The sequence below is a fragment of the Gossypium raimondii genome, chromosome 6, assembly GCF_025698545.1.
Source record: "Gossypium raimondii isolate GPD5lz chromosome 6, ASM2569854v1, whole genome shotgun sequence".
In the NCBI taxonomy this organism is placed as follows: domain Eukaryota; kingdom Viridiplantae; phylum Streptophyta; class Magnoliopsida; order Malvales; family Malvaceae; genus Gossypium; species Gossypium raimondii.
The window spans coordinates 55,915,000-55,941,004 of NC_068570.1; the positions used below are offsets into that span (position 1 = coordinate 55,915,000).

General features: G+C 32.2%; 2 protein-coding genes across 5 annotated transcripts; both read right to left on the reverse strand.

Annotated features, from left to right (window-relative positions):
- Positions 1-1,530: 1,530 nt before the first annotated feature.
- LOC105784723 (cleavage stimulation factor subunit 77) lies at positions 1,531-16,719 on the reverse strand. Of its 4 annotated transcripts, XM_012610653.2 has the most exons (22): positions 16,147-16,719; positions 15,988-16,050; positions 15,790-15,899; positions 14,451-14,551; positions 14,158-14,219; positions 13,916-14,056; positions 13,672-13,800; positions 12,841-12,887; positions 12,221-12,281; positions 10,922-11,042; positions 10,711-10,769; positions 10,558-10,626; positions 10,161-10,301; positions 9,842-9,906; positions 8,965-9,061; positions 8,224-8,283; positions 7,793-7,945; positions 5,746-5,812; positions 5,576-5,677; positions 3,773-3,985; positions 2,487-2,705; positions 1,531-1,785 (listed from the first exon to the last, which is right to left on the reverse strand). In XM_012610653.2, exons 1-22 carry the CDS (start codon positions 16,204-16,206, stop codon positions 1,622-1,624), a joined length of 2,304 nt encoding a protein of 767 aa, XP_012466107.1. In that variant the 5' UTR covers positions 16,207-16,719; the 3' UTR covers positions 1,531-1,621. The 4 variants fall into 4 exon arrangements, with proteins under 4 accessions (XP_012466107.1, XP_052488487.1, XP_052488488.1 ...); XM_052632527.1 differs by lacking the exons at positions 15,988-16,050; positions 16,147-16,719 and having other exon boundaries at positions 13,916-14,073; positions 15,790-15,838; XM_052632528.1 differs by lacking the exons at positions 15,988-16,050; positions 16,147-16,719 and having other exon boundaries at positions 13,916-14,073; positions 14,455-14,551; positions 15,790-15,813.
- A 1,043-nt stretch (positions 16,720-17,762) lies between these two features.
- LOC105784724 (calcium and calcium/calmodulin-dependent serine/threonine-protein kinase) lies at positions 17,763-24,305 on the reverse strand. Its single transcript, XM_012610658.2, has 7 exons — positions 23,422-24,305; positions 21,610-21,664; positions 21,419-21,529; positions 20,423-20,655; positions 19,734-19,941; positions 18,719-18,778; positions 17,763-18,162 (listed from the first exon to the last, which is right to left on the reverse strand). The coding sequence occupies exons 1-7, from the start codon at positions 24,138-24,140 to the stop codon at positions 17,986-17,988; spliced, it is 1,563 nt and encodes a 520-aa protein (XP_012466112.1). The 5' UTR covers positions 24,141-24,305; the 3' UTR covers positions 17,763-17,985.
- Positions 24,306-26,005: the final 1,700 nt, after the last annotated feature.

A 26,005-nucleotide genomic window follows, 5' to 3' on the forward strand; every position in this document is an offset into this window, starting at 1 on the left:
ATAAAACTATTTTTTTTTTCTATTTGACATTGATTGTATAAGTAGAATCCATATAATTACTCTTCTTCTATTTGACTTTAATTAGAATAAGATTTTTTAACCTTTAAATAAATATTATTAAAACTCATCTTATATCATTCAATTTTCTTTCTTTTTTGCCCGTGTTTTTTCCGAGAGGGTTTACACGTAAAATCTATATATTTTATTTTTCTTTCTTATTGCTTTGTAATATTTCTATATTGTCATTATGGACATTAAGGTTTAACAAATAAAAAGTTATAAAATTTCATAAAAATAAAAATATATAACATGAACTACATGTAGATTGTCATGTGAGGTGCAATGTTTAAAATTTAATATTTTAGTCCATATTTCCATTAAAAAATAAATTTGATTCTTATTCTAAATGTTGTTGGTCGATTTAACTCTTTTAAAAGGTTGAATGTTAAATTTAATTTAAAAAGAATAAAGATTGAGTTGACAAAAATATAAAGGTTAAAAGGCTAATTTTGATATTATATCTTTTAAATTTTAATTTTTTTAAAAAGAACTTTTAATATTCTGTTTTGAGTTGGTATTTATTTTGTAAATACATACTTTAATTTGTAATTGAAATTTAGTAATCATATTATGTGATATATATAAATAATATAACAAGATACATAAGCTTTATAAGCCACAAGTGATAATCTCTTTTTTTTTAAATTTCTATTTTATCTAATATTCTTCTATTAAATATGAATTTACATATTTATTAATATCCCATGCACTGCCGTGCATTTTTATATAATATTTTTTATTAAAATGCATTATAAATTTGTATAAAAAATTTCAAGATAAACTTAAAATATAACTAATTTTAATAAATATTTTAAATATTAAAAGTATAAAATATTGAATGAATTCAAGTAAGACGGTATGTTAAAATAACTCAAAATACTAAAAATATTTTAATAGAAATATTGATGAACTTAAAATATAATATGATCCTATACTTTGACAAATTTTAAGTTTATATGATGACCTGTATATTAAATTATATATATTAGTAATTTAAACATGACCATACTCTTTACTTGAATATCAAAGCTCTTGAATCAAACTATATATATAATTAAAGGTGATGGGTTGGTTATTGTTCCAATTTGTGTGCAGGCACAAGTGAGCAATAAGATGGATGATACAGCTCCAAGAACCATAGTGGATCCTACGATTATCAAACACTGCTCAACTGAATCCTTGAAGACAGTGATGGACATATGGCTGAGATACCTGTCTGATAACCCGACCTCTCATCCTTCCGTCGAATATGTCCTTTGGATCCATGGCGACATGATTCTCACCACATCCATCGTCTATACAGCTTATACTAATACAAGGACTAATAGCAAAATATGACCTTTAAATCTTTTATATTTTATTATTAAAAATAAATAAAAAAGAATAATTTAAGCTCATCCAATCCAAATTATAAGAAACCATGTCCAAGCCTGGAGAAAAAAACACAAACAAGGAAGAGCTGCACTCAAATTACTCTCACAAATATGAATATGAATATATAAAAGAAATCATTTATACATAGAATTGTCGAAGTGTATATGATACAAGTACAAAAAGATGTTTAACAAGTACTGCCAGAGAGATCCCCAGAAAGAGCACTTCCATAAGAAACTGATCCTGTTTGTGAAGCTGAACCCCCTCTTGCTTTCTGCATTTGTCTTATTCTGAATGCATCTCTTTGTAGTGGCTGGCTTTGTACTGTTGTACTTTCCTCCTCTTCTTGCCCTTGTAAAATATACACACACAGATTAGCCAAATCCTACCCCTCAAAGTGGGTGGCAAGTTAAAAACACCCATCTTATCTAAACATACGGATGTGCCTGACACGAATACATGCGATGGAATAAATTTTAGAGCTACATCCACAAAATGATTCACCGAAAACTCAAGATGCAATGGGGTCTTGTACAGAACACACTAATTAACAACGGGTCTTCAACACTGATGCTAATATGAGGATGTGCCCATAGCCACATGTCACGCGTTTAGTCCTTGGGGATATAAGCAGGTGCATTGCAATCCTACAAGACATGTTTTTCGGGGAAGAGGGTAATGGTCCTGTGACACGTAACCATTCCCAAAAAATGTACTAACAAAGGCACCCAACTATTAGACTTAACAAAACTTTGCACGTACATGTGCCACAGAACCTATGTTACTCAGACTCCGTTGTGTCTAACCCGAGTATATCCAAATTTTTCAAGATTTGGAGAGCCAATGGAAAAGAATATCCCTATAAATATGTCAGATATACACTGGATACCTCAAAACTTGAAGGGTTGGAGCAACATGGGAAAACACATACTAGTTAAATTCATTTCAATTACCATGGCCAGTCACCCATTCCAATAAGAAATAAGAAATAATGCAGTTGATCCTCAACAAAAACAATATTCAGACCAAGAAAGTAATGGCAAGTAACTTACTGTCTTGATCCTTTCTTTTGCCGAGCTGTCTGTCCCGTGGCCTGAAAGATGAATTACTGGGAATGGGATGGGACTTGCTTGACCCAGAAAGATCACTTGTGCTAGGAGCAGGACCTGCAGTCCTTTGAGATGGAAGGCTCGTTGCTTTTTTTGTCTGGACAGTTGGATAGTCATTCTGCAAACAAATAGACAATACGATGTCTACATTTGGTGCCGGACCTGAAATCATTACCAAAAGAAATGAATAACCAGGTGACAGACGCAATTTGAGATAAGCAATTAGAACTTATCATGTACTTAATGATCTTACTACCACCCTATGTTACTCAGCTCAGGTTTGAATATCAAGATAAGAATTTGTGTCAGATAAGGAAATATTCAGTTTTCTCTAAGTTTTTCTGTATATTTGAAGAATCCTTTAAGGAGCATATCCCATACCGATGGCCAAACATGCAGATAAGGAAATATTCAGTTTTATCTAAGTTTTTCTGTATATTTGAAGAATCCTTTAAGGATCATATCCCATACTGATGGCCAAACATGCATCCACGCGGGTATCAAACAAGGATCACATCCCATACCCATATCCTTATTTGACACTTTCCCCAAACCCAAGTAACATGGTTTTGTGTGTGGAGATGTACATATACCATTTAATGTATTCTTGACAGAAACTATGATGAAAATTTTCACTTAAAATATTTTCCAACAAAATCCATTGTATAACTTTCTCAAAGAGGTTCTTTCATCATCTGGCATGGATGTTGAAAACAGATACTTTAAGAAAAATGAAGACTCTGACAGGGGTATAAAAAATGGATACTTCAAGCAAAATGAAGAGTCGGAGAAACATAGCTCTGTATATTCTCTCAGTTGCTATATTTTTTGGTTTTCTTACCTTATTCTCTGAATTTTCTTCCTCAATGAGGTTCTTTTTTATTTTTTGATTCTAGCTTTGCCCCTATGGCATGAACCTTGTGATGAATTAAAAAATTAAAGAAATATATAAAAATGGGTAAAATTAACAATGAATCTTTACTCCAAAGTTATAAACCAGTTATTCTATGCCAAGAGTGCAAAACAAATAATTTTCCAAGGATACCAGATCAGAAGGGACTTAAAAGGCCAACTAGACAGAGAAATTCAAGCAGATGCATCGCTGTATTTCATCATCGATATGTTGCATTTTGGATCATAATTCAAATTCAAATACAGATTATAGGTTAATATCAATCAGCAATAGATATTGCAGCATGCACAACTGCAGTAGGAGTTTGAAAGATTACCCTCGATAGAAGGCAAGCCAGCCAAAAATGCTGACAAAGCAGGTGGTGTTGCTTTCAGTACTTCATCAAATGCCTTGGAGGATACACCGTCTACCATTGAGACTATGGGATTGGACAATGGGTTTGAAGCAGCACCAACAACTGTAGCCATGGGATTCGACAAATTGGGAGCAGCAAGAATTGCAGTAGTGGTGTTTGATGGAACTGTAGTTCCTACATTCAAACAAGTTTAGTCAGTTAAGTATCTAGCATTTCAATATGATTCAACAAGCATACAATTCAATGTTATAAGAGGTAAAAGCATAACATTTGCCACTCTAAGTCATGTCAATTGCCGGAAGGTAAATGAGCAGAACTGCTAAAAGCTGGTGACCTTTAAAGCCATTATCAAGCCCAAAAGAACAGCAAAATAAAATAATTCGGTGTACATATCAGATATAGATTTTAAATATCCGACCCCAGCCTCTCTCAAAACCTTCCCTCTTCTATCTCGATGAGGAAATTACACAAAAAAGGGAATGGAAAAAGAAACAACGTAAAATCCTAACAGCTATAATTCCTTAAAAGTTACACCAAGGAGTATAACTGCACCGCATCACATGATCAACCAGCACCGTTTCTATTGAAGTTAATATATTGAAAACGGAAATATAACTACACTGCACCACACGATCACCCAGCATCATTTCTCTTGAAGTTAATACAATACTGTTTTCAACAAAGTTATAAGCTAGTTAGGGGTCACCACTTCTAAACGCATAATAGTAGCATAGGAGATACATGTTTATGTTTGACCCGTTCTAAGCCAACACCCTTGACTTTGAAAATTGGAGAATCTCTATGGTTCCTTTCCCTTTTCAATGCCTGGCCCTTTGGCTAACTTGAGTTTTTCTCTTTATCGTTTACCATTCTAATACATTTTATATTTCTTTTCTCTTAATACTCATATTTGGTTTGCCATTTCCAAGATTCACGACGGTAGTTGTACAAAGATGAATAGGCATATTCCTGGACATATATGACAGTTTTAAGTAAAACTGCTTTGCTATTTATAGATCAATGATTTAGGCTTGATTTATAAATTACTCGGGCGCATGCACATCTCATAATCCTTCGTATTCACCAGTGTGCATCAAAGACCATCTAATAAGATAAATCCCAGAATCAGCCATATGACCTCACCTAAGAATGAAGAGCTCGATCAGACAAACAAAACCTACGGAGCATTTTAATTGCTCTCATTTCCCGTATCACTTACATGAATAACAATAGTTTTGGTTAATTTCATTTCCAAGTCAAATTACATCAGATGTTCACTAGAAAGAATCAGAAGAGTAAATTTGTTAATCACATCAAAGCAGTGCTTGAATATTCATACACAGATGACCACATAATTCTCTAAAAAGGACTTCTTGAAAGCTTCTATTGCAATCTCGCTAATGACCAAAGCAAATAGATAAGACTTTAATTAAAACAAAGACAACAACCTAAAGTAGCAAAGGAAACTAAAAAACTATTGGAAACAACCACACGATTATTGAGGCAATGAGGTCTAATTTTTCTACAGAATCATATGCCTATTTCATGCATAAATGACTGCATAAGTCTACGCAAAGGATATCTTTAGTTTCAAGTTCAATACTGCTAATGACCAATGTATATGAACAAGTCAACACCATAATTAAACAAGATGACAAAATGAGATACTCCATCCATTCGTGGCCCAATGAAGTTGCTAAAAAAAAATAGAATACCATTGAAAAAATCACAGGCATATATTTTTACTCAAGCAAAAGCTTGTACCATGATGCTGCCTTGGATCATAAATCACCATCTGAGATGTATCTGGACGAAGGACTTTAAGAGAAGCAGTCGGAACACCTGATGGTGCTGATGTACTCTTATCTGCACAAATGAAAACAAAAATTAGCCCAATGAGTATTAATAGTAACCTGGAACAAGAAACGGTGTACCTGTCATTGCAGATCCATTAGAGAGAGCTGACTTATCCACCTTCTTACCAATGTTTTTAGAGAGCCACTGAAGAGAATATCAATGAGTTCAAAAATTAGCAAATGCAATTTCAATGATTCAAACATAGAGGTACAGAAGCAATTTTAAGAGTTATAGTTACAGTTTTCAAAGGAAAAAGAAATTACACATAAACAAGTCCCAAATTTTTTCATATCTATTGCTGAGACATGAGCAACAAATTTGCGGTTTTATGAAAGAACAATAAAGCATGTTCAAGCTTAAAGCATCTAAAAAGTAGGTGTTAATCATGTTATCCGGACAGGTTTCAATAATCTAGGGCAAGAAAAGATCATTACATTTCATTTTGACTCGAGGTTCCAAAGGCAGATGTGCATCCGGTACAATCAGAAACTCTAAAAGGAGCCAAATTATGCATCGGCCTTTGCAATGACATTACAATGACCATAACAAACACCAAGGTTATGACTAAAATAAAAGAATAACAGCCCTAGTTGCTGATACGTTATAGAAAAAGTTGGAAATGCTACATGGTTATCTTGACATGGAAATTTCCGACCTCATTACATCACTGAACTTCAAAATTTCCCATCAGTTGTAAACATAGCATATTACTTTTATTTACGACATACTTCTCAAATACATCAGATCAACCTAAATAGTCATCAATTGTATAACACTCACTGCCACCCTCAAGATATTGATAGATATCTCTACAACTATCTTTATCATGGAGGATTAAGAAGAAGGCCCTTGTTGCAAGACCAAGTACCAAATAAGGCTACACAGCTATGGCTCATTCTTCTGTGGACTTATTTGGCTAAGATACTTGCTAGAGGAACTTCATTCTTCTTCTTAGGTTTGCACCTACACGATGTGTGTGTATGTGTTTATCTTTGTCCCCTTCTAAAATTTTCAATACTACTCAAAACTGCTACCAAGCATAAAGCCTCCATTCTTTTGGCTAGTAGCTTCAACATAGATGCCAAAATGCTGCTTGCAAAAACAGGCATAAACCAAAATCAGGTAATCATCAAAATCCCCACCTAAAGAGCAAATCACCATTCACAGACCAGGGCGGCACCAAACATACAACTAATACAGTTTTCTTAATACTATTAACCCTACATCCAATTTTTAAGAAGTCTTACTAACAAATATTTCTACCTTCTTGCACACAAATAGTTATTAGTCCTAAGCCAATGTTTAATGAATGTCCTAGTCAGACCCTCCTGCAGTCATAATCGAAAGTTGTACTGCTTAACCATCCTCTCTATTACCAAAAATTACTACTCTCAGAGGGTATCACCAAACATAGTTCCTGTTCTAACTAATAGTCTGCATTATGTCACAAGTTTTCTCCCTCAAGATTTCTAAGATTAACCCAGTTAAATATGCAAACCAACAACCTTAGTAATTTTCCTTCTCATGCAACTGATTTCTCTTTTCCATTTTCTGATTGAAATGTTCCATTTATGAGAAGTGTGAAATCGAAAGAAAGAGAAGAAAGAGGGGCTGCTGCTGGTTACTGTTTTGGCTGTAATAGCCGTGAAAAAGACAGTGAGAAGAAAAGAAAAAATGAAGAGGAAAAGAGAATTATGTTCTGAAAATATTCCTTGTGTGTATACACTCCATTACACAACCTATTTATACTAATAATCAGATATACTAAGAAGGAAAGTCAAAGATTACACATTACACAACCTATTTATGCTAATAATCAGATATACAAAGGAAAGTCAAAGATTATAAATCCTAATGTGGTGCTAGTCAATCCCTAGAATCATGATACCTTAAGACTACTATCACAACAAGAAGCATATTTTCGTCAAATAATTTATAGCCAGACAAATTAAACATGCAAAAACTAAAAGGGAATGAAGTAAAAGTATCACTGAGAACTTCAATAATGCATCTTCTTCACAAGTGCACATGAATATTTACACATAGATCAAACAAATGAATGAAGGATGCAACCTAGAATGTAATCCATCTAAAATGGCAATGCTATATCCTGATAGGAGTAACCTCTTGTCTGGACAAGTGATCAAGATCCTTGGAGGAACAGGGCCAGAGATCCTTGAAACTGTAGCGTGATATAAGATCTAGTAGAGAAGTCTCCAGTGCAGAAGCACCCTCTTCAATTGTTCCAGAAAGAGCTTCTTTCCGCCTTTGTTCAACCTACACGGATAAAACAATAGTTATGGCTCTTCTTTGGCGGCCCGGGGGGAGGGGGCGAATCAGCTCAAAGAAAAACAACTCCCAAAGATGATGATTGGGGGTTGACTAAAATATAATTGAAGATATTGTTCAGCAAAGCAGATCTAGACCAGCTTCAAAATAATATCAAGAACTCCTTCATGCATAAAGAAACAAGGATCTAAGAAACCTTCAACAGCTTCGAAAACACACTGGAAATGTATTAAAGTACCGAGTATGATCCAACAGAAATTCTCTACCTTCAACATGCTAGCTAGATCGCCATAAGTTTTCTCGAACTGGGTGAATCGTTTCCAGATCTGCAAAGGAGGGAAATTTCAAACATTAGATGCTATAATGTTAACAAATATAATCAAAACTCACTGTTTTACAAACAAAATATAAACTAGTCATTTCAAAAGATACACTTTTTGAGAATAAGAAAACATAGCATTTTCAAATAGTAACTATTTCTCAGCTCTTCTATCATACGCTTGTAAAGGTGTAGTGTCAAGGATGTGAATGAGAAGATTAATTAAGATGCTGCCACCTTCTGCTGGTTCTAACTGCTCAGAAGACAGTAAGATTCTCTTCAAAGTGCAAAACAGTAAAACCAAGGATGTGGACACTTCCCCTTACGGTTGGATATCTATTTCCATTTTCATTTGAGGGTTGATAATATTTTGGACAAGGGCTATTAGCAATGACTTATAGAAAATTTTATAATAAATCAGAAAAGGGATCTGTTCTTGCATTCACATCCTTAGTGGTAGCTGTAGATATCGACACTGATTAACTATATACAAACTTAATTCAAGTAAACTACTCACAAAATTTCATGCTTCTCTAATCCTTGTCATACAATGTACAAACTTAATAAAACTTCTCCAGGAGAAAAAAACAGTGCCCCTGTATGCTCTAGATTATTCAAAAAAAGAAAAAGAAAAACTAACTAACTAACTAAAGAAAAAGGAAACAGTTTATTAATTTCAATATAGTACCTCAATAGATTCTTCTTGTGGTAGTGAGCTTAAGGCTCGCTCAAATAATGCCCGGATGTTTCTGTCATCATTCAAACAAGACAAAAAATCTGCATATCTGCACATATCAGAATATAACAGTGTCTTTATCCACATTGTACAACTTTAATTGCAATGAAAGCAATGAATCATTTAGCAGATTATATGCAAAAATATTAAGACATTCAGCACACTTAAGAACAAGTTGATCACATCCAAAGAACACTTGAGGCGCACAAGTTTACATTTATTTAATATTTAAAATAATAACTTCAAACTACATAACAGATCAACAGGGCCTTCAGCACTCAAGCCACATGCAGGGAACTCGCACGAGCTGTTCTTAATCTAATCTCTTGTTCTTACCAACAATTTCTCTTTCAAAACTAAAAACCTGATTTCACTAACGTTGTAGGACTAAGAAAACTTGAATTGAGAACTCTAAAACAATGGTTCATGTAATTACTCTTCTGACTTAGATGGTTTGGATGGGATTAATCTAAATAGTCTAAGTTTTCATAAAACAAATGACTGAATACGTCAATTTCCCTCTAAGCAGTAACTAGAAAATCAAGAATTTTAAATGATCTAGATTGAAAGTAAAATTATTGTTTAATTAGCCGTTGAGGCAACAAGGGTAAATATAATAAAGGGAAAGGAGTTAACACTTTGACTTATCTCAAAATTTACTGGCATGACATTTGAACTCTTACTTTCAAGCTGGAGAGCTAATATATATAATGCTTTTACTACCAGTGTTCATTTTCAAGAAAAACATCAAAGAGAACAAATTCCTACAAAACTATCCAACGAGGTAACAACTAATATGCTAATAAAAATAACGAAAAAACAAACATACTCTAGAATATATACAGGCTCGTGCATAAATTGTTTCAACCCTGCTTCAAAAACATTGTGAGCAACCTGCATAAAGGATGGTAACAGCAAAAGTTATGGCTGAGTTTTTTTTTTTTTTAAATAAATTATTCGCATGGCAATTTTTTTGTTGTAAAGTAATCAATTGTTTCTGTCGTGTAATAACATTAAACCTCCACAATCTTAGAATAATCATCTTAAGTAGCACTGTTTCCTTTATTCCTTTCACTTCCCCACATACGAGCTATCATAATCTTTTCTTTGTTTCTTATTTTTTTTTGAGAAAATGAAACAAATAGCACCTTTGGGTCCTTGTCAAGACAAAAGGCCATCAATGCATAAGCAACATAAACATGGTACGTGCAACTAGGTGATTTGCGAGCATCTAAGAAATACTTGCGAGCTGCTTCAACACCTTCATTCCTTCTTAGAAAGCGAATAAACTGCAGCAAGAAACTATGAAACAGTCACTAAAATAAATAGGAAAATAGTGTTATGACATACTTTTAACTTCTTATAGGTCATTTAAGGACAGACAAAATTTGGAGAGATAACCTTAGTTTAGAGAGAATAACCTTAATTTTAATCATATAAGAAAACCATGTGGGCACTTGATAACAAGGAGGCAATTTAAGCCGTCTTAACTCCTTGCAATGTATTGATAAAACTATTATATTTAACAACCTATAACTTCCTTACTTGTATATGTGCCAGCGCTGTGGTCTCAGCAGCATCCCCCAAAAGGCTTTCATATAGTTTCTTAGCAGACTGCAGCAAAGGGGAAGCAAATCAAAAAGGCAAAGAGCCAATAGTTAAACAACTTTAAGTGGAAAGATTGAACAATTTACACACTTGAAGCGCTCCACGGGATTCCTCTAGTTCTGCATATGCATACTTCAGCATTTCTGACTCTGATAAACCAGAAACCAGATGGAAAGTTATAGAAAGTGATAGAAGAAAGGTGCAACAGGGCTACACCGTGGCAGAGGCTAGATACATGTGAGAATATGTTACTAGAAATATTCTGAACAACTTTCTTGCCAAAGAGAAAAGAACCAATTACCAGGAAGAGCCTTCAAGGCTCGCTGAAATACCTTGACTGCAGCATCCATGGAGCCACTTTTAGCTTGCCATGTAGCATAGTCATACCATATATCAGGATAGTGGTATAAATACATCAGACACTGGGTACATGAGAATGCAGCAAACAACATTAATAGAGACAGAGAATGAGGAAAAGAAATAAATGCAAGAAAATAATAAATAAAAGGGTCGCTACAAACAAACAAAATTCAATGGTCCCCTAGGGGATACAAGTACTAACAGTTTTTTCTTTGAAAGAAAGTACTGTCAAAATTAAGAAGTGAAACTTGTAGAACTCTTTGTCACCATATAGTTTAAAGGTTAGTAACATTTGAGAATATCTCAATCCTTTTTTCACCTATTCATACAAGAAACTGGTACCCTTATTCATTACACTCAATATTTGTCAAGGCACGCACCAAGGCGTGCCTAAATGCTGCACTTTGACAATAAACAACAAAAGCATTTTAGACCTTCTTTAGTGAGGACCTGAGGCGCATTTGATCAGGCACACACCTGACCCACCAAAGTGAACTTTTTTTGCAAGACTATAGGTGCAAAAAAGGTAAATGAAATTCACTTTTCTTTTATTTTCATAGTTATTAATTAACTATACCTCTAAGAATTAAAAGAGGGACGTATCACACTCTCTAATTCTCACAAGGAAAGCTGCATGTTGAGCAAAAAAGGAAAATTTTGCATGTTTAATAGGATAAAATGTATCACCTTTAATTTATTGACAGAATTGTATTCTTATGCTTATTACACATATATACACACAAATAACAACTTGCATGTTAGTTCGCCCACTCTTAACATATCATCTAATGTAGTCAAGGCATGCTGCTACACCAAGGCACAATGCACTTAAGAAGAGCATCTTGCACCTGTTAGGGTGAAGTACCTTTTTATTCTCCAAGAAACAGTTATGCTTAAATAGGTAAAGTATTTGAGCCCATTTTCATTATTTTCTTTTTCTTCTTTGATCAAACATAAATTTGCTCTTTATCGGTAGCTTCAGATTTTGCTTTGTAGAAACTTTATTGAATGCAAAAAGTATTCAGAAAATTGCACAAGAAGCAACTGCAAACAAAAGCTAGGAAATAAGTGTAGGATTGACTCCCTAGATTTCCACATAAGCTTAAATGCATTAATGCTGAAGATGCTACCTAGAAAAAGATATCAAGTTTAGACACAAGTGGGTGCAAATAATATTACATACATAATAGCCAAAAGTAGATATATCAATCATTAAATGAAATACTGAGTATTAAGCTACCTGTTCATACGAGAATATAATTCGCTTATTGGAGGCACTGTCTATCCTTTGTGGATTTCCTCTGCAACAAAGTTGAATTCAAGAGGTTAAGGATGTAAATAATAGTATTCAAGAATGTAGGAACCTATGCACTTTTATCCGATCATAACATAAATCTTCAGCTATTTATACATTTAAAATATATATACAAAAATTGCTGTGTAAATTTATTTTATTACAGGCACATCAGAGAAGAGGAAACACAGTTGCAAACCACCAGAATATAAGAATTTCTAAATACTAAAATGATACACATATAGAAGCAATCAGCAAATATTTTCTTTGCTCTTGTACATGTTTCACCTTCTGACAAGAGATATTGATGGCAGTCCACGTAACTGCTCAACTTATTCCAGTTCATATGATATTTATACTCATTAGAACCAAAAATGTCAATATCCAAAAACAATGAAATTAAAATTAAGAAACCATTTCTTGTACCATAAATCAAGAGATCATATTTTCTTAATTAAAAAATAGTAAATTCCTAGAGTGGTAGTGCCCAGGTCGATGAACCTTCTACCATGGCTGAAATTTAAATCATAAAAAAGGGGGTGGAGAAGAAATGCTGTGCATCTTACTTCTCAAAAGCTAAAAGCCTCTTCCATGCAACCCATTGCATCTGATCCTGTACTAGATAACAATGAAAAATTAGAAAAAGAAAACAGAAATCAAGATAGTAACATCTTCGATGAAAAAAGGAGTATTCAAATATTAAACATATGCAGCTGTCGTCAACTTCCTATCATATAATCCACCACAGAACAATCAGCAGAGACATTGCAACCTTGAAAAGACTTTTGCTATTTGTTCTTCTGAAGCCCATCTGAATGCTATTTATATGCATATAAACCTAATCATATTTGCATCATAGTTTAAAACTTCTCAAAGCCTATTTTGGCACTTGTCTTTCTAACCCATGAACAATGACAGTTACTAATGCAAGGTTTCAAGCCGTTAAGTGCAACAAAGAATCTTAAAACAAGGTAGAAAAGGAAGATAAAATGCTGAAGCCTTTAATTTAGCACATGTCCATGGACAAGGAATTTTCTGAAACTTGCATACTTCTACTAATTGAACAATACTAATTTTATGTTTGTAGGTAGAAGGTAGATCCCATTTTTACCGAGCTTTAGTTCAATTTTAGAAGTCTGCTGAGTACTTAAGCTGACATTAGATAAATTTTGATGTTAATCTGGTCTTAATTTGTCCTGCAATAAATCATGTACTATTTAAACAGAGTCCACCATCATACTAGGAGTTTAAAATTTAGAAACTATACAGCAAGTAAAGATATAGATTACGTGATAACCAATCCAAATTTAAGTGCATGCACTAGACACTTAACTTCAATGAGCCAAAGGAAAAAAATGAAAACCAAAAATAAAAGGCTCAAATTAGCAAGAAAATACCTTGCAGGAGTCGGTAGGTGGTACTGCAAGCATATTCCAATCAATTTCATCGACATATTTCTTCAGTTCCCTGTATACAGCCCTTGCACTGTTATATTTTGGTTGATACTCAGAGAGAAGTCCTTTGGCCTGCCCAATAAGATAATAAGTACAGCATTCTATAAATTTACATGGAATGCCTGCACCAGAGCAAAACAAGAAACTATCCAACCAAAAAAGTAATCACCATGATGCAAAACCTTACCAGCTGGCGGCTAACAGAATTTTCGAAATTCTCATAATCCCTCCATAGCTGTTCAATGTGATGTGTCGGAGTAACAATAGCTTTCTGGTAAGCTTTTCGCACCGCAGTCATTCGCTGTGTCTCTTCCTGAGTGTTGACAGCCTGCAAACCATCTCTTTCTAAGGAAAAAAAAGCATATACACGCATAAAAGGTTAATGGAACTTTACACTAATGGAAAATCTAGGCAAAAAACTTCACCAACCGGCATTGATTTTAAAAAAGCAATGTACTCCATCCATATGGGTCCAGATGCTATGTCAGCTCCTGAAAACATACACATCAGAAACAGGGAAAATTAGTTTTCTGAATAGGGTATAAAGACTGCTGTATTGATCATTCCAGCATAGGCACAGGCACAAACACACAAATGCATATACATACACATATATAAATCCTTTCCATTTTTACATCTAAAATGCCTGATCCAACACAAAAGCAATATGTACTGCAAAAGAGAAAAGCCAAAAAGATTTTAAAGTTCAAGAGAAAACAAACCAACATAGCTAAGCATAAAATCAAAAGCCTTTCTAGTCTCTTCCTGACCCTCTACACCTTTCCTGTCATTGACCTTCCTGATGAATCGAATATAGCAGCGCCTACAAAACCGATAGGAACATGATGAAATAAGTTCTCACATCAAGTAAGCATTATTTCTATCCAGTTAACTCCACAGCACAATACACCACAGAAGACATATTAACGTTGACACTCAGCGTTAACATAATGAAATTCTAATTCCTTCAGGAAAAATACATGACAAGAGGTATGCATTCGTTTTGCTAATTCTGGTTCAAGATCTCTAAAATGAATGTTAAAACAATGTGCGTGCATGTGTGTGTGTGTGTGTGTGTGTGTGTGTGAGAGAGAGAGAGAAAGAGGCTCACAGCCTAAGAATGTACCTGTTTGCTTATAATTTCATCAAAACAAATTAACAACAAAACAGGCGGATTAATCGCACACATAATTGGCAATATACACATAGATGCAACAAGTATGTTAGCTGCTTGTTCAGAAGAATATCTCAGTGGGCTTTGTCAAACCTAACAGTAGTACTGTTATGTTCAGTTGCTTTTCATTCCATGCTTAGGGTTCAAAACTCCTCTATTCCCCAAAGTAATAGTCTTCCAAGCTCCATTTAAAAAGAAAATTAAAGAAGACAGAACACAATGATTTCCTATGGCAGCAAACCTGATGGTTTGAAAGATTCAGAATAGTAGAAACATGTAACCAACCCTCCAAGAAGTTAATTTTCAGAATGCTCCGTTCAAAGGGGTTCCTTCTAACTTTAGGGTTTATGGCATTGCCATATAATCTAAAAGGGCTAAAATATTTATTACCTAAACTTATGTTACCCAGAGTTGGGGGTAAGCCTCAACAGCAAGTGTTTCACACAGATAATATTTTTCTTTTAATAATTTTTTTCATATACTTAAAGGATTATAATACCAATATCCAGAACTCCAAATATTTTTCAAACATATGTGTCAAACATGGGTACTTTAAGGAAATAAAGACTACAGGTAACATAGACCAAAACTATCTATCTTAACTATCTTAACTGGTCTATATTACTTAATTTTGGTTGGACTACAAAATATGCATTCGGAAAAGAATAAAACTAATATTCCAGAATTCAAAAAAATTAACAACGTAAATTTAAGGAGCAATTACGTTAGAATTTGTGTTTGCATATTAATTGTTTCTTCAATTTTTGTTTAACAAAATAAAAGTGATTAGTAAAATAAATAAAAGGAACAGTAAAGGACCAAAAGGGGCCTTAAATTTTTGGTTTTTTTAATATTTCATGAAAGAAACAGTGTGAGAAAGCATTTACCAGAGAGGAACATGAAGACAATTCAACAAACAACGACTAAAGATCTGTTTGGTAGCATCGTCGTTATTTACTCCCATCTGTGCTTCCACATATTGCCTCCAATATTTTGCCTTAAATTTTCACATTCAAAACTAAATAAAAACCAACTCAAATTGAACTTTAAAGTAAAATCAAAAGTAACAAAAAGAAGAAATTTACAGCAGTGGGAAAGATGGTCAAGAGTTGCTCATAAATTGGTGCCGCCTGTGTAATTGGCAAATGCTATAACAAATAAAATAAAAAATAATAAACAACAGGAAGGGAGAAAAAAAAAAGAGTTGGAGAGATGTAAATTAAATGAAAAAGAAAATGGCGGACCAAGGCACTGTTGGCTAGAATTTCAGCAGACTCGACGTTGTACTTATCAACGGCAGCCATGGAAGTGGGATTGTGATTGGAAGCTTGGCTTTAAGTTTTTTTCTGGTTTTTTTTTTTTAATTTACGAGCAAGAAAATATAAGTATTCAATTATAAAATCTTCTTCTTCATACTTAACGGATTCAATTATTTGCAACTCGGAACTAATTGAGGAACACGAGCTGTAAGGGTTTTTAAAAAAATCAACAACAAATACAATTTAAAAACATTAAAAAAACCCAAATTTGAGAAGAAAACAGTTATTAAATCACACCCGATTCCAAAAATCAATTTTAACAAGTGGTTTTACGACTGCAAGATCTAGATTTTCAAACAATTAAAAAAAGAAAAAAATAATTTAATATTAGACAAAAAAACTAAACCAGTAAAAAAGAAGAAGACGAAGAGACTAAGGTGGTAAAAGAAAAAGAATAATAAAAGACGCCGGCCTATGGCGACGGTAGACGGTGCAAGCGGCGGCGAACGTCGGCGAAATCTGGGGAAAGGAATGGCGGGAAGGAAACGGGAGAATAAATAGGGGATTAGGGGTTTTCTTCCAGCAATTTATAATACCACTAAAACGATGCGTTTTAGGTTAAAGATAGGGGAAATGATGAGGATAGATAAGGGTTAGCCCACTTGGATCTGGCCCATCCTTAGTCCACTTGGAGGAGAACACAACAAATTTAAGAATACCAAAGGTGAAATTCTACTATTAGTATTTGTACTTTAAGTAAATTGTATATTTAGTCCCTTTACTTTAATTCAGTTTTTAAAATTTTAAAATTTCAATTATAACCCAAAAGATAAAAATTAAATCTGCTTGGTTAAATTTGAAAATACATGTTAACCTAACTTTCTTATTAAAATTTATTGAATTTATTATATGCATATTTTAGAGTTCCTTTTGAAATAGGTAAAATAGTTATAAAATTTAAATTCATGTTTTATATCTCAAAACAATTAATATATTCTTTTATCTTAAACTCTCACATTTTCATTGAAGTAAAATGTATATTTACAAAACGATAAACTACTTATTAGTGATTAATAGAAATAAAGCTTAAGAGTGCAAAAAGTTCTCGAATTTAAAAAATAATAATTAAATTATTGTTTTTTTTTACATTCAATTAAGTATTTGAACGGTTAAAACTCAGTAAAATGACTCTTTGCCCAACATTAACTATTAATTTTTAATGGTCAAATAATGTGGCAGTTAAGTTTAATTTTTTTTTTGTTAATTAAGATGTCACTTCGAATGCCATGTATTGTTGATGAACATTGTTTCTTGATATGTCATCAACAATACATGTGACATGCGGGCTGACATCTCAATTGGCGAAAAAATAGAAAAAAAAAGTCAAATTTTACTGTCACATCATCTTGATCGTTAAAAATTAATGGTCAATGTCGGTCAATGGTCTATATTATTGACTTTAACAGTTTAAATACCTAATTGAGTGCAAAAAAAATCTAAAACACGAATCTTCCTCAATTGTAATCTATTGGTTGGTGTTTGTCTTCACCAACAATAACTTAGATTCGAATAAAAAAAAAACAGAAAACATCTTCGATAAATAATAAAAGTTTTACCGAAAATTATCATTTCAACATCGCATTTTACTCATCACTTTTCGATCATCATGACATTATCAATTTCCTTAAATCACTGTTAAGTTCACATCTACCACTACGACAAAATGTCATAAATAGTCAAAACACCCGCAACCACGTCCACCACAAAATTCGCCAACATGATTTAGAACTACACTAATAATTAAAGTTAGGAAAGACATGAATATTACTGTTGTCGAAGAGAAGAGAGGACTACGTCTTGGAGAGAGCTGTCTCTTTGCATGGCATCCTTAAATTCTTCGAACGTAACCTTCCCATCACTGTTTGCATCCATTCGATCGAATATTTCATCTAACTTTCCAGGTTCTGTAATATCTGGTGGAAGACAGTCATCGGGCAATGCCTGTAATGAATGAAACCTTCATTATTTTATATAAAACACACTTCTAAAATAATTAATCTTAGTTTATTTATGTGAGAATACGGTAAAAAAATAAATTATTATACTAAAAAATCACGTTATTAGGTTCAATTTTTATGAAATATTAGAAGAATCACAAACGATTCTCCTTAAAAACCTTATAATTTTTAGATGTAGGATTGTAGTATTTCAACGTTTATGACCCTTATCTATATAGGAACGACAATAGAATGATCCGAGATATATAAAAAGCCTCTCATCCTCTTCAACACCACTCTTGCATGGATGCTAAAATACATCCATAACTATTTCATATAACTTCATCCCACTTTTTCTACTAATGATTTTCAATGTAATATTGTAAAATATATATATTTATATTTAGTAGCAAACTTTGGTATATAAATTTGTTTAGTACGTGCACGATATAAATATATATATTAAAAATATGAAAAAATGGTTATTTGTCAAAATTGCCTCACACCTACATCCACATTAATTAGAAAAAAGATTTATAAGAATAAGGAAGTGAATTTACTCTTAACATTGATGCTAGTTCTTCTTTAGTAATGCATCCAGATCGATCTGTATCATACATCTGTTAGCCAAGAAAACAGAAGCTTGTTAATAAATAGAATAAAAAAATGCTTATGAACGTTGTGTGTTGGTCTGATGGTCAAGGTATTTATTGTCTCATGTGTGACTTGGGTTCAAGCTGTGCTAGTTATGTTGTTGTTAGGGTTTTACCCTCCTATATTTCCCATTTTTTCTGTTGTACAAACTGTTATAGAATATATCTCAAAATTTTCAAATAATTGAAAGAAATTCATTTTAAAAAAAAAACTTGCCTTAGCTAGGATAGCAACTCTTTAAATAGGACCATTTTCTAATTACTAAAATAATTGAAATCTCCTTCATTGAAGTTCTCGGGCTCGGTCTTGGAGGTACAGCAGCCCAAGGCCCAAGGCCCAAGGCTAAAAAGGATCCAAAATATTATTTTTCAGTTTTTAAGGATCCAAAGAAAAATTAACTTTTAAAGGTCAAAATTTTTTTTACCAACTTTTAAGAGACTTAAAAACGATTTTTCTCTAACTTTTAAAGAACTTAAAACCCCATTTTATTATTTTACCTAAGGCCTCAAAAGTATTAAGATCAAGTCTCGAAGTTCTTCATGATTACTAAAATACAAAGAGTTTTAAACAATAGAACTAACAAAATCTTATGTTTCTACTACTTAAACGATATATATAACTTTAGGTAATCCCTTTTAAAAAATACGAATAACTTTATTTTTATGATATATACATATATATATATATATATATTACTTTAAGTTTAATAAGAAAAAGCATCATGTGATTAACTTAATAGTACATAATTCAAAAAAAAAATTGGATAATACACAAAATAAAAATTGATACATGTCTTTCATTTAATTGTGTTTATCGAGTTAAAAAAGATTTACTTTGAAAAGAATACTAATCCTAAATTAAAACGCTATAAATACATTAAATATAAAATTATTTATAAAATAAGATAAATAAAAGATGTACCTCGAAGCACAGGCGAAGAGCGTCATCTCCTTTAGAATTCTTAAGACTGGAAAATCCACACACAATTTCTCTCATATCAACAGTACCATCTCGATTGCTATCGAATAGGTCAAAGATACGAGTAGCCAAAGGAAGTAGTGAAGACATGTTCATTGCTTTTAGCACCTCCTCAAATTCGGGTAAAGTAGCATTGTCACCGTTAGCACATCTGTATGTTACCAAATACTATATTTAAGAATGGATGCATGAACTAATATCCATTAATAAAATTACAATGAAAGATAAGTGAAAAGGTGGAAGTGTTGGGAATCTGACTTGGAGGAACACTATCCCTTAAGAATGGTCCTAAGAACTAGTTAGGACAATGTCCAATTTTCTAGATCTATTGTAAAAGTGATTGCATGATATAATTGGTATAAGATCCAAGTTCGGGCTACAATATGAAAATGGAGAAAGAGATGTGATGCTCGATCCAAACTCCAAATTACTTGAAAATCATCATTTTCGGGTAGGTAAATGAATCAATTAGGATGAGATCCAATTTGTTCGATATTAGAGAAGGGAAGGATTGCAAATGTTAAGATCCGAAATCTCGGACTTATTAAATACTATCTCTTAAAATTGATAGGTCAAATGTATTGAGAGAAAAAAGGGAAAAAAAAATAAAAAGCTCGGTTTTGAATGCTTACATTTTCTTAAAGTTCGACTTGAGGTTATCAATTTCGTCCTTTGAAAGGTCATGGGAGCCAAGCAAACTTCTTAACCTCTTCGTCCTTAGTAAAACCTTGCTGCTCAACACACTGGCTATGGCGGCAGCACGTAGCTTACGACGCGCGTTAAAACTCTGCAATCTGGAAACAACCTCCGCATCTATTTGTTCTTGCTTTGCTGAATCCCCGATGACCCATGGATGAGCTAGAAGCTGTACAAAATGAAAGAAGGCATTTGATTTAATTTGCATTTCTATTCTTTTTTTAATTTTAAATCGTCATTTTTTTTTTCAAATTCGAATAAAATCGAAGGTAAGTCTAAGACCTAATGTGAGATTCTTTTTAAATCAATGGTTGTGGTTAAAATATAGAAAAAAAATTGTAGCCATTTAATCAAGCCACGTTGAAAGTCGGGAAATTTTACCGGTGACGTGGAACCTGTTAAATTAGCTATCAAATGTTTTTCTTTGGAAATTAATTTCACTGTTTTAGTGCCAAAACCGATTGAATAGGTTAAAGAGGTAAACTCATTTTTTCTTCATTCAAAACTTACGTGAAATAATCAACGGTGGCAAAGGCGAAGCTAAAAAAAAAATTTTAGGGGGCCAAATTAAATTGTAATCTTTATGATAGTAAAAACGTAATTTCACCATTCGAATAGCCTATAATTTTATAATTTTTAAAAGATTAAATCAAAATTTTATCATTTTTAAGGGGGTAAAGTGTAATTTTACCTTTATTAATTTTAAATTTTAAAAATTTTAAAAGACTTAAATAGATAATTTCTTATTTTAGGGAGGTAGAACCCCTGCCAACTTGCTAAATACACCCTTGCTAAAAAGATCTCACGAGATCTCATTATAATAAGATGATTATATTTTTAAATAGATGCAACCATCCAAATCCAACCATAAGACTGTTGCTTCAAACGTTAGTGGAAAAAGGGGGTTAAAAGAAAGGAGATGATATACATACTTGTTCAGCACTAGGTCTTCTATCAGGATCAACTTGCAACAGATTAGAAATCAAATGCTTTGCTGATGAAGAAATGTTTTTCCATGTCCTCTCATCGAAATTGTATTCTCCCTGTCAAGGCATCAAGTATTAATTTATTATTCAAATAAATCCAATGAATTATAAAGCAGGAATGAAACTAATTAACATACAGCCATGATCATCTGTTGTTTCTGACGATTGGATTGAGCAATAAATGGTGGATACCTGCAAAATATGAATGTAAGGAAATGGCATTACATTTATGGTGTGAATATATTACGTAAATTCAGGAATATGTACATGTTTGCTATGTTAGGTTAAACTTAAGTTTCGCTTTAATGTTAAATTTGATATTAAAATATTTTTAATTTGATATTTGAGTTTAGTTTTAATGTTTAATTTGATATTTGAATTTTTTAGTTTGATACTTAAAGTTTTTTTATTCCATTTAGGTACATGAATTTAGTTTTAATGTTCAAATTGATACCTAAATTTTTCTGTCCCAATTAAGTACCTATATTTTTTACTAGAAAATATATGTCTAGTACTAATTGGGCCACATGATATCGTTTGGTCTGGAGATCAAATTAAACATTAAAGTCAAATTCAAGTATCAAATTGGAAAAAAAAGCAACTTAAATATCAAATTGAACTTTGAAACTAAAATTAAGTACCAAATATATATTAACCTGCTATATTTTCATACTCGAGTTAGGATGTTAGATACATATATATATATATACAGTGGTTGAGCCAGAGTAGGTTGGTAAGGGCCCCGACCCCCTAAAATGAAAGTTTTTTTATGTAGGCTCTTTATAATTTACAAAATTTTAAATTAATAATGATAGAATTATACTTTAGCCCCAAAATAATAAAAAATAATTTAATTTTAAAAATTATAAATATATAAACTATTAAAATATACAATTTAAATTTAATGTCCCAAAATTTATTTTTGCTTCGCTAGTGTATATACATTTAACATGTATATGAATATGAGTTTAGAGTTCAAAAGAATGTTTTGATTTTAGATTATGCAAACATATTTGAAATGCTCAATCTTTGAACATGTATATCCACGTATTATCATATTATCATAAGCTATTCTTTTTTATTCAAAATTATTGAGATAAATCGAGTCAAATGGGGTGTTCAATTGGTTAACCGACCCGAATTACTATTAACTAAATTAATCGATTCTATTAAACCCTTAACCGTTAACTGAACTGAATTTTTAAAAAAAATTAACTGAACCAAATTTTTTCAATTAATTCGGTCGATTAACTGAAATTTATATGTTTTATTTTTTATTTTTGGTTAAAACAAGTAGAAAATATATAAAAAAAATTAACCAAATTAACCGACCGAGTAATTTGTAATTCCAAAAAATTAATTAAACTGACTGAATACTTATATATTATAATGTTATTTATTAAGTTTGGTTCATTCGATTAACCAACCGATTTTAAACTGAATTAACCGTTAACCAAATTTCTAAAAAATTATTAACCGATCCCCGATCGAACTAATTCGGTTAACTGACTGATTAACCGAATTCGATCGATTAACTAAATTAATTCGATTTTACCTTAAATTTACACACCGAATCAAATATAAACCTAAATAAATGAAAGAGTTTAATATGAATTATATCGTTTTACTTTAAAAAAGCTATAAAATTAATAATTCTATTTTAATTTTTTTAGAAATTGTTAAATATATAAAATTAAATTATTGATATTTGCTAATTCGTTACAGACAAATGACTGAAATGTTAATTTTGTTAATTATTAAACAATTGATTTTCATGTAAATTGTAATAATATTACTCAATTAGATTTAATTTTCTGATAAATTAAAATAAAAATATAATTTCTCAATTTTCCTAAAACAAAAAAGAAAATTCAATGACCAAATAATAATAATAAATAATTTAAGATTTCGAACAGCGGGAAAAAATATGGAAGATTTTGGGAACATACCCCGAAAGCAAGATGTATAAGATGACACCCAAAGACCACATATCGCTCTTTGCTGTGATTTGCCCTTGAGAAAGCGCCTCAGGTGAAACATAATCTATGGATCCAAACAACCCGATAACCGGATCCGTAAATTCTTCCACCGAACTCAATCCAAAGTCCATGATCTTCAACGTTGAATCTTTATTTTTATTCAAGAACAAGCAGTTCTCCGGTTTCAGATCTCTATGAACAATGTTCGCCTTATGGATCGCCGCTAATCCTCCCGCGATCTGCCGTACCACCGCTGCCGCACCGGCTTCCGAGTACCGTGTTTCCGCTACTATCCGATCGAACAACTCGCCGCCGGAGCACAATTCCAGCACCAAATGAACCCCGGCTTGATCTTCGTAAACGTCGTAGAGATCGATCACGTTCGGATGCGGCGAAACGTTCTCGACGATCTTCCTCATGACGAGGATCTCGTTCGTCAACAGCGCGTCGGAGATGGAAACCTGGTTACGCGTCGGCAATAACGCCGCCATCGAAGCAATTGTTTTCTCGACTCGAGCTGGTGACGGCGTCGTTCCGAATCGTTTCAGTGTTTTAATGGCGACTTGTGTTTTCTCATGATCTGATCCGTTCTTTCTTTTTATACCTTTTCTTACGACTGAGAATCCACCTCGTCCTAGTATATCTAGGATTTCGTATTCTTCTACTAGTTTCGCTTTATCTTGTCCCATGGGGAAATCAATGAAAATGAGATGATTTGAAGAGCTTTTGAGCTTTGTAAAGCAAGCAACAATGGCGGATGAGGTTGAAGCTTGAGGAGTTGGTTGCTAAAATAGTCAACATAATCAAGAAATAATAAGGGGAAACGCGGATTGACATCAGCAATTGGCAAACAGTTGATTCATTAGTTTATGGTATAAATTATGAGCCAAACTCAGATGGAATATATTATAAGGGGAAGTAGCTGATCATGAAGTGACAAAGTTAAAGTCAACCATTAACTAACCACTTTTTCTAGAAAATAAAAATAAAAACAAAAATTATTTATCGCGGGTAGTGATACAACATATTAAGCTTTTAAAAATTCAAGTATAAATATTAGAGATAACATTATTAGAAAGAACATTCATAATCTTTATAAATTATAAAACAGATATATAAGATACTTTAATTTTGCTAAAAATATATACTTATAAAATATCTGAATTAGGCTCCTCGATTGTTCGAAATAGTTTAACTCTAATTATGTTATAATGTTCGTCATTATCCGTTCCTATACCAACTCACTATCCAACTAAAATCAACTCGATTCTTCTTACTTCAATTATCATGTAGTTCGCTTGCATGGTTCGCCTATATATTTTGCATGTAGACGAATTCATATTTGGAGGACACGTGTTAATCTTAGGAGAGGGTACATGTCAACATACAAAAACATATTTGATCCTAATACAACATATCAAAAGATCGCACCTTATAAATACGAAAATAAATCATCTTCAAAGAGGAATACAAATGAATACTCAATAAATTCAAATTTAATTAAATCAATTCAAATGGAATTATAAAATACACTCCCACAACACAAAATAGAATTATAAAATATGATGCAAATAAATGAATGTTTTAATATATATATATAATATTAATTATATACAAATTATTAAATAGAAAAAAGGTTTTTTAAGTTTTTTTTTTCTCAGTGAGAAGTTAGAATAAAAGTTAAAGAATGGAAATAAATAATTAAAAATGGTTAGAACCACCCAACTTTGGGCAGTTGAGTGCACTGTTTAGGCAAGCCATTACTTTGCATATTGATTAAGCATATGTGACTCAGTCAAATGTAAAATCTTATAGATATAGACAAGATAATATTACCATATATAGTGTTTTCCTTATTATGTAAATTTTAAATAACTTTATTGTTAAAATTTAAAATATGTGGGTTTAGACTTAAAAGATAATAAATATGGTTCAAATTCAAATAATATAAAATCTCGAACAATGAATAAGGTATTTGATATCATGAGTCAAGTCACGCATTTAGATTCAAGGTTTGTTTAAAAAGTAGGAGAGTTTAGATAAAATATAGATTTAAAAATGAGTTTAAACAAAATTAAGACTTATTTTTAAACAAGCCAAGCGTCGAGTAATATCAATTAATTTTTATGTAAACTTTTAATAACTATATTTGCTTCACAAATTTTTTTTACCTACATCGTGAATATGTCATGAAATTGCAGTACATCCACTATTTCAACATAGCAAACTATCAGATTCTATCAAGTTTCTAAGGAACAAACGATGAGTGTGTTTTGTATTTTTCATAGTCATTTTAGGGTATATTAGAATTGTTCCTTCTAACAATATTGTCTCTAAAATTTTCTATATTTCGGATGATATAGAAAATAACCCATCTTAACATTTAATTTTAAAATGCCAATTAAAAGATTAAAAAATTATTGAAATAACTAATCTTGATATTTAATTTTAAAAGAAACAATTAAAAGAAGGGTAAATTACAAAAATAATCACTTTTATTTGTTTTAGGTTACATTTTAGTCACTTGCGTTATCGTTTTGTTATGAAGTGGTCA

Coding starts and splice junctions, on each gene's coding strand:
- LOC105784724 (XM_012610658.2), bottom strand. CDS start 24,140: ATGGGACAAGATAAAGCGAAACTAGTAGAAGAATACGAAATCCTAGAT. Junction 19,942..20,422: donor AAGTCGAACTTTAAGAAAAT/GTAAGCATTCAA, acceptor GGTAACATACAG/ATGTGCTAACGGTGACAATG. Junction 18,163..18,718: donor AACTAGCATCAATGTTAAGA/GTAAATTCACTT, acceptor CATTCATTACAG/GCATTGCCCGATGACTGTCT.
- LOC105784723 (XM_012610653.2), bottom strand. CDS start 16,206: ATGGCTGCCGTTGATAAGTACAACGTCGAGTCTGCTGAAATTCTAGCC. Junction 16,051..16,146: donor TTCTAGCCAACAGTGCCTTG/GTCCGCCATTTT, acceptor TATTTGTTATAG/CATTTGCCAATTACACAGGC. Junction 11,043..12,220: donor TTATATTCTCGTATGAACAG/GTAGCTTAATAC, acceptor TCATGTACCCAG/TGTCTGATGTATTTATACCA.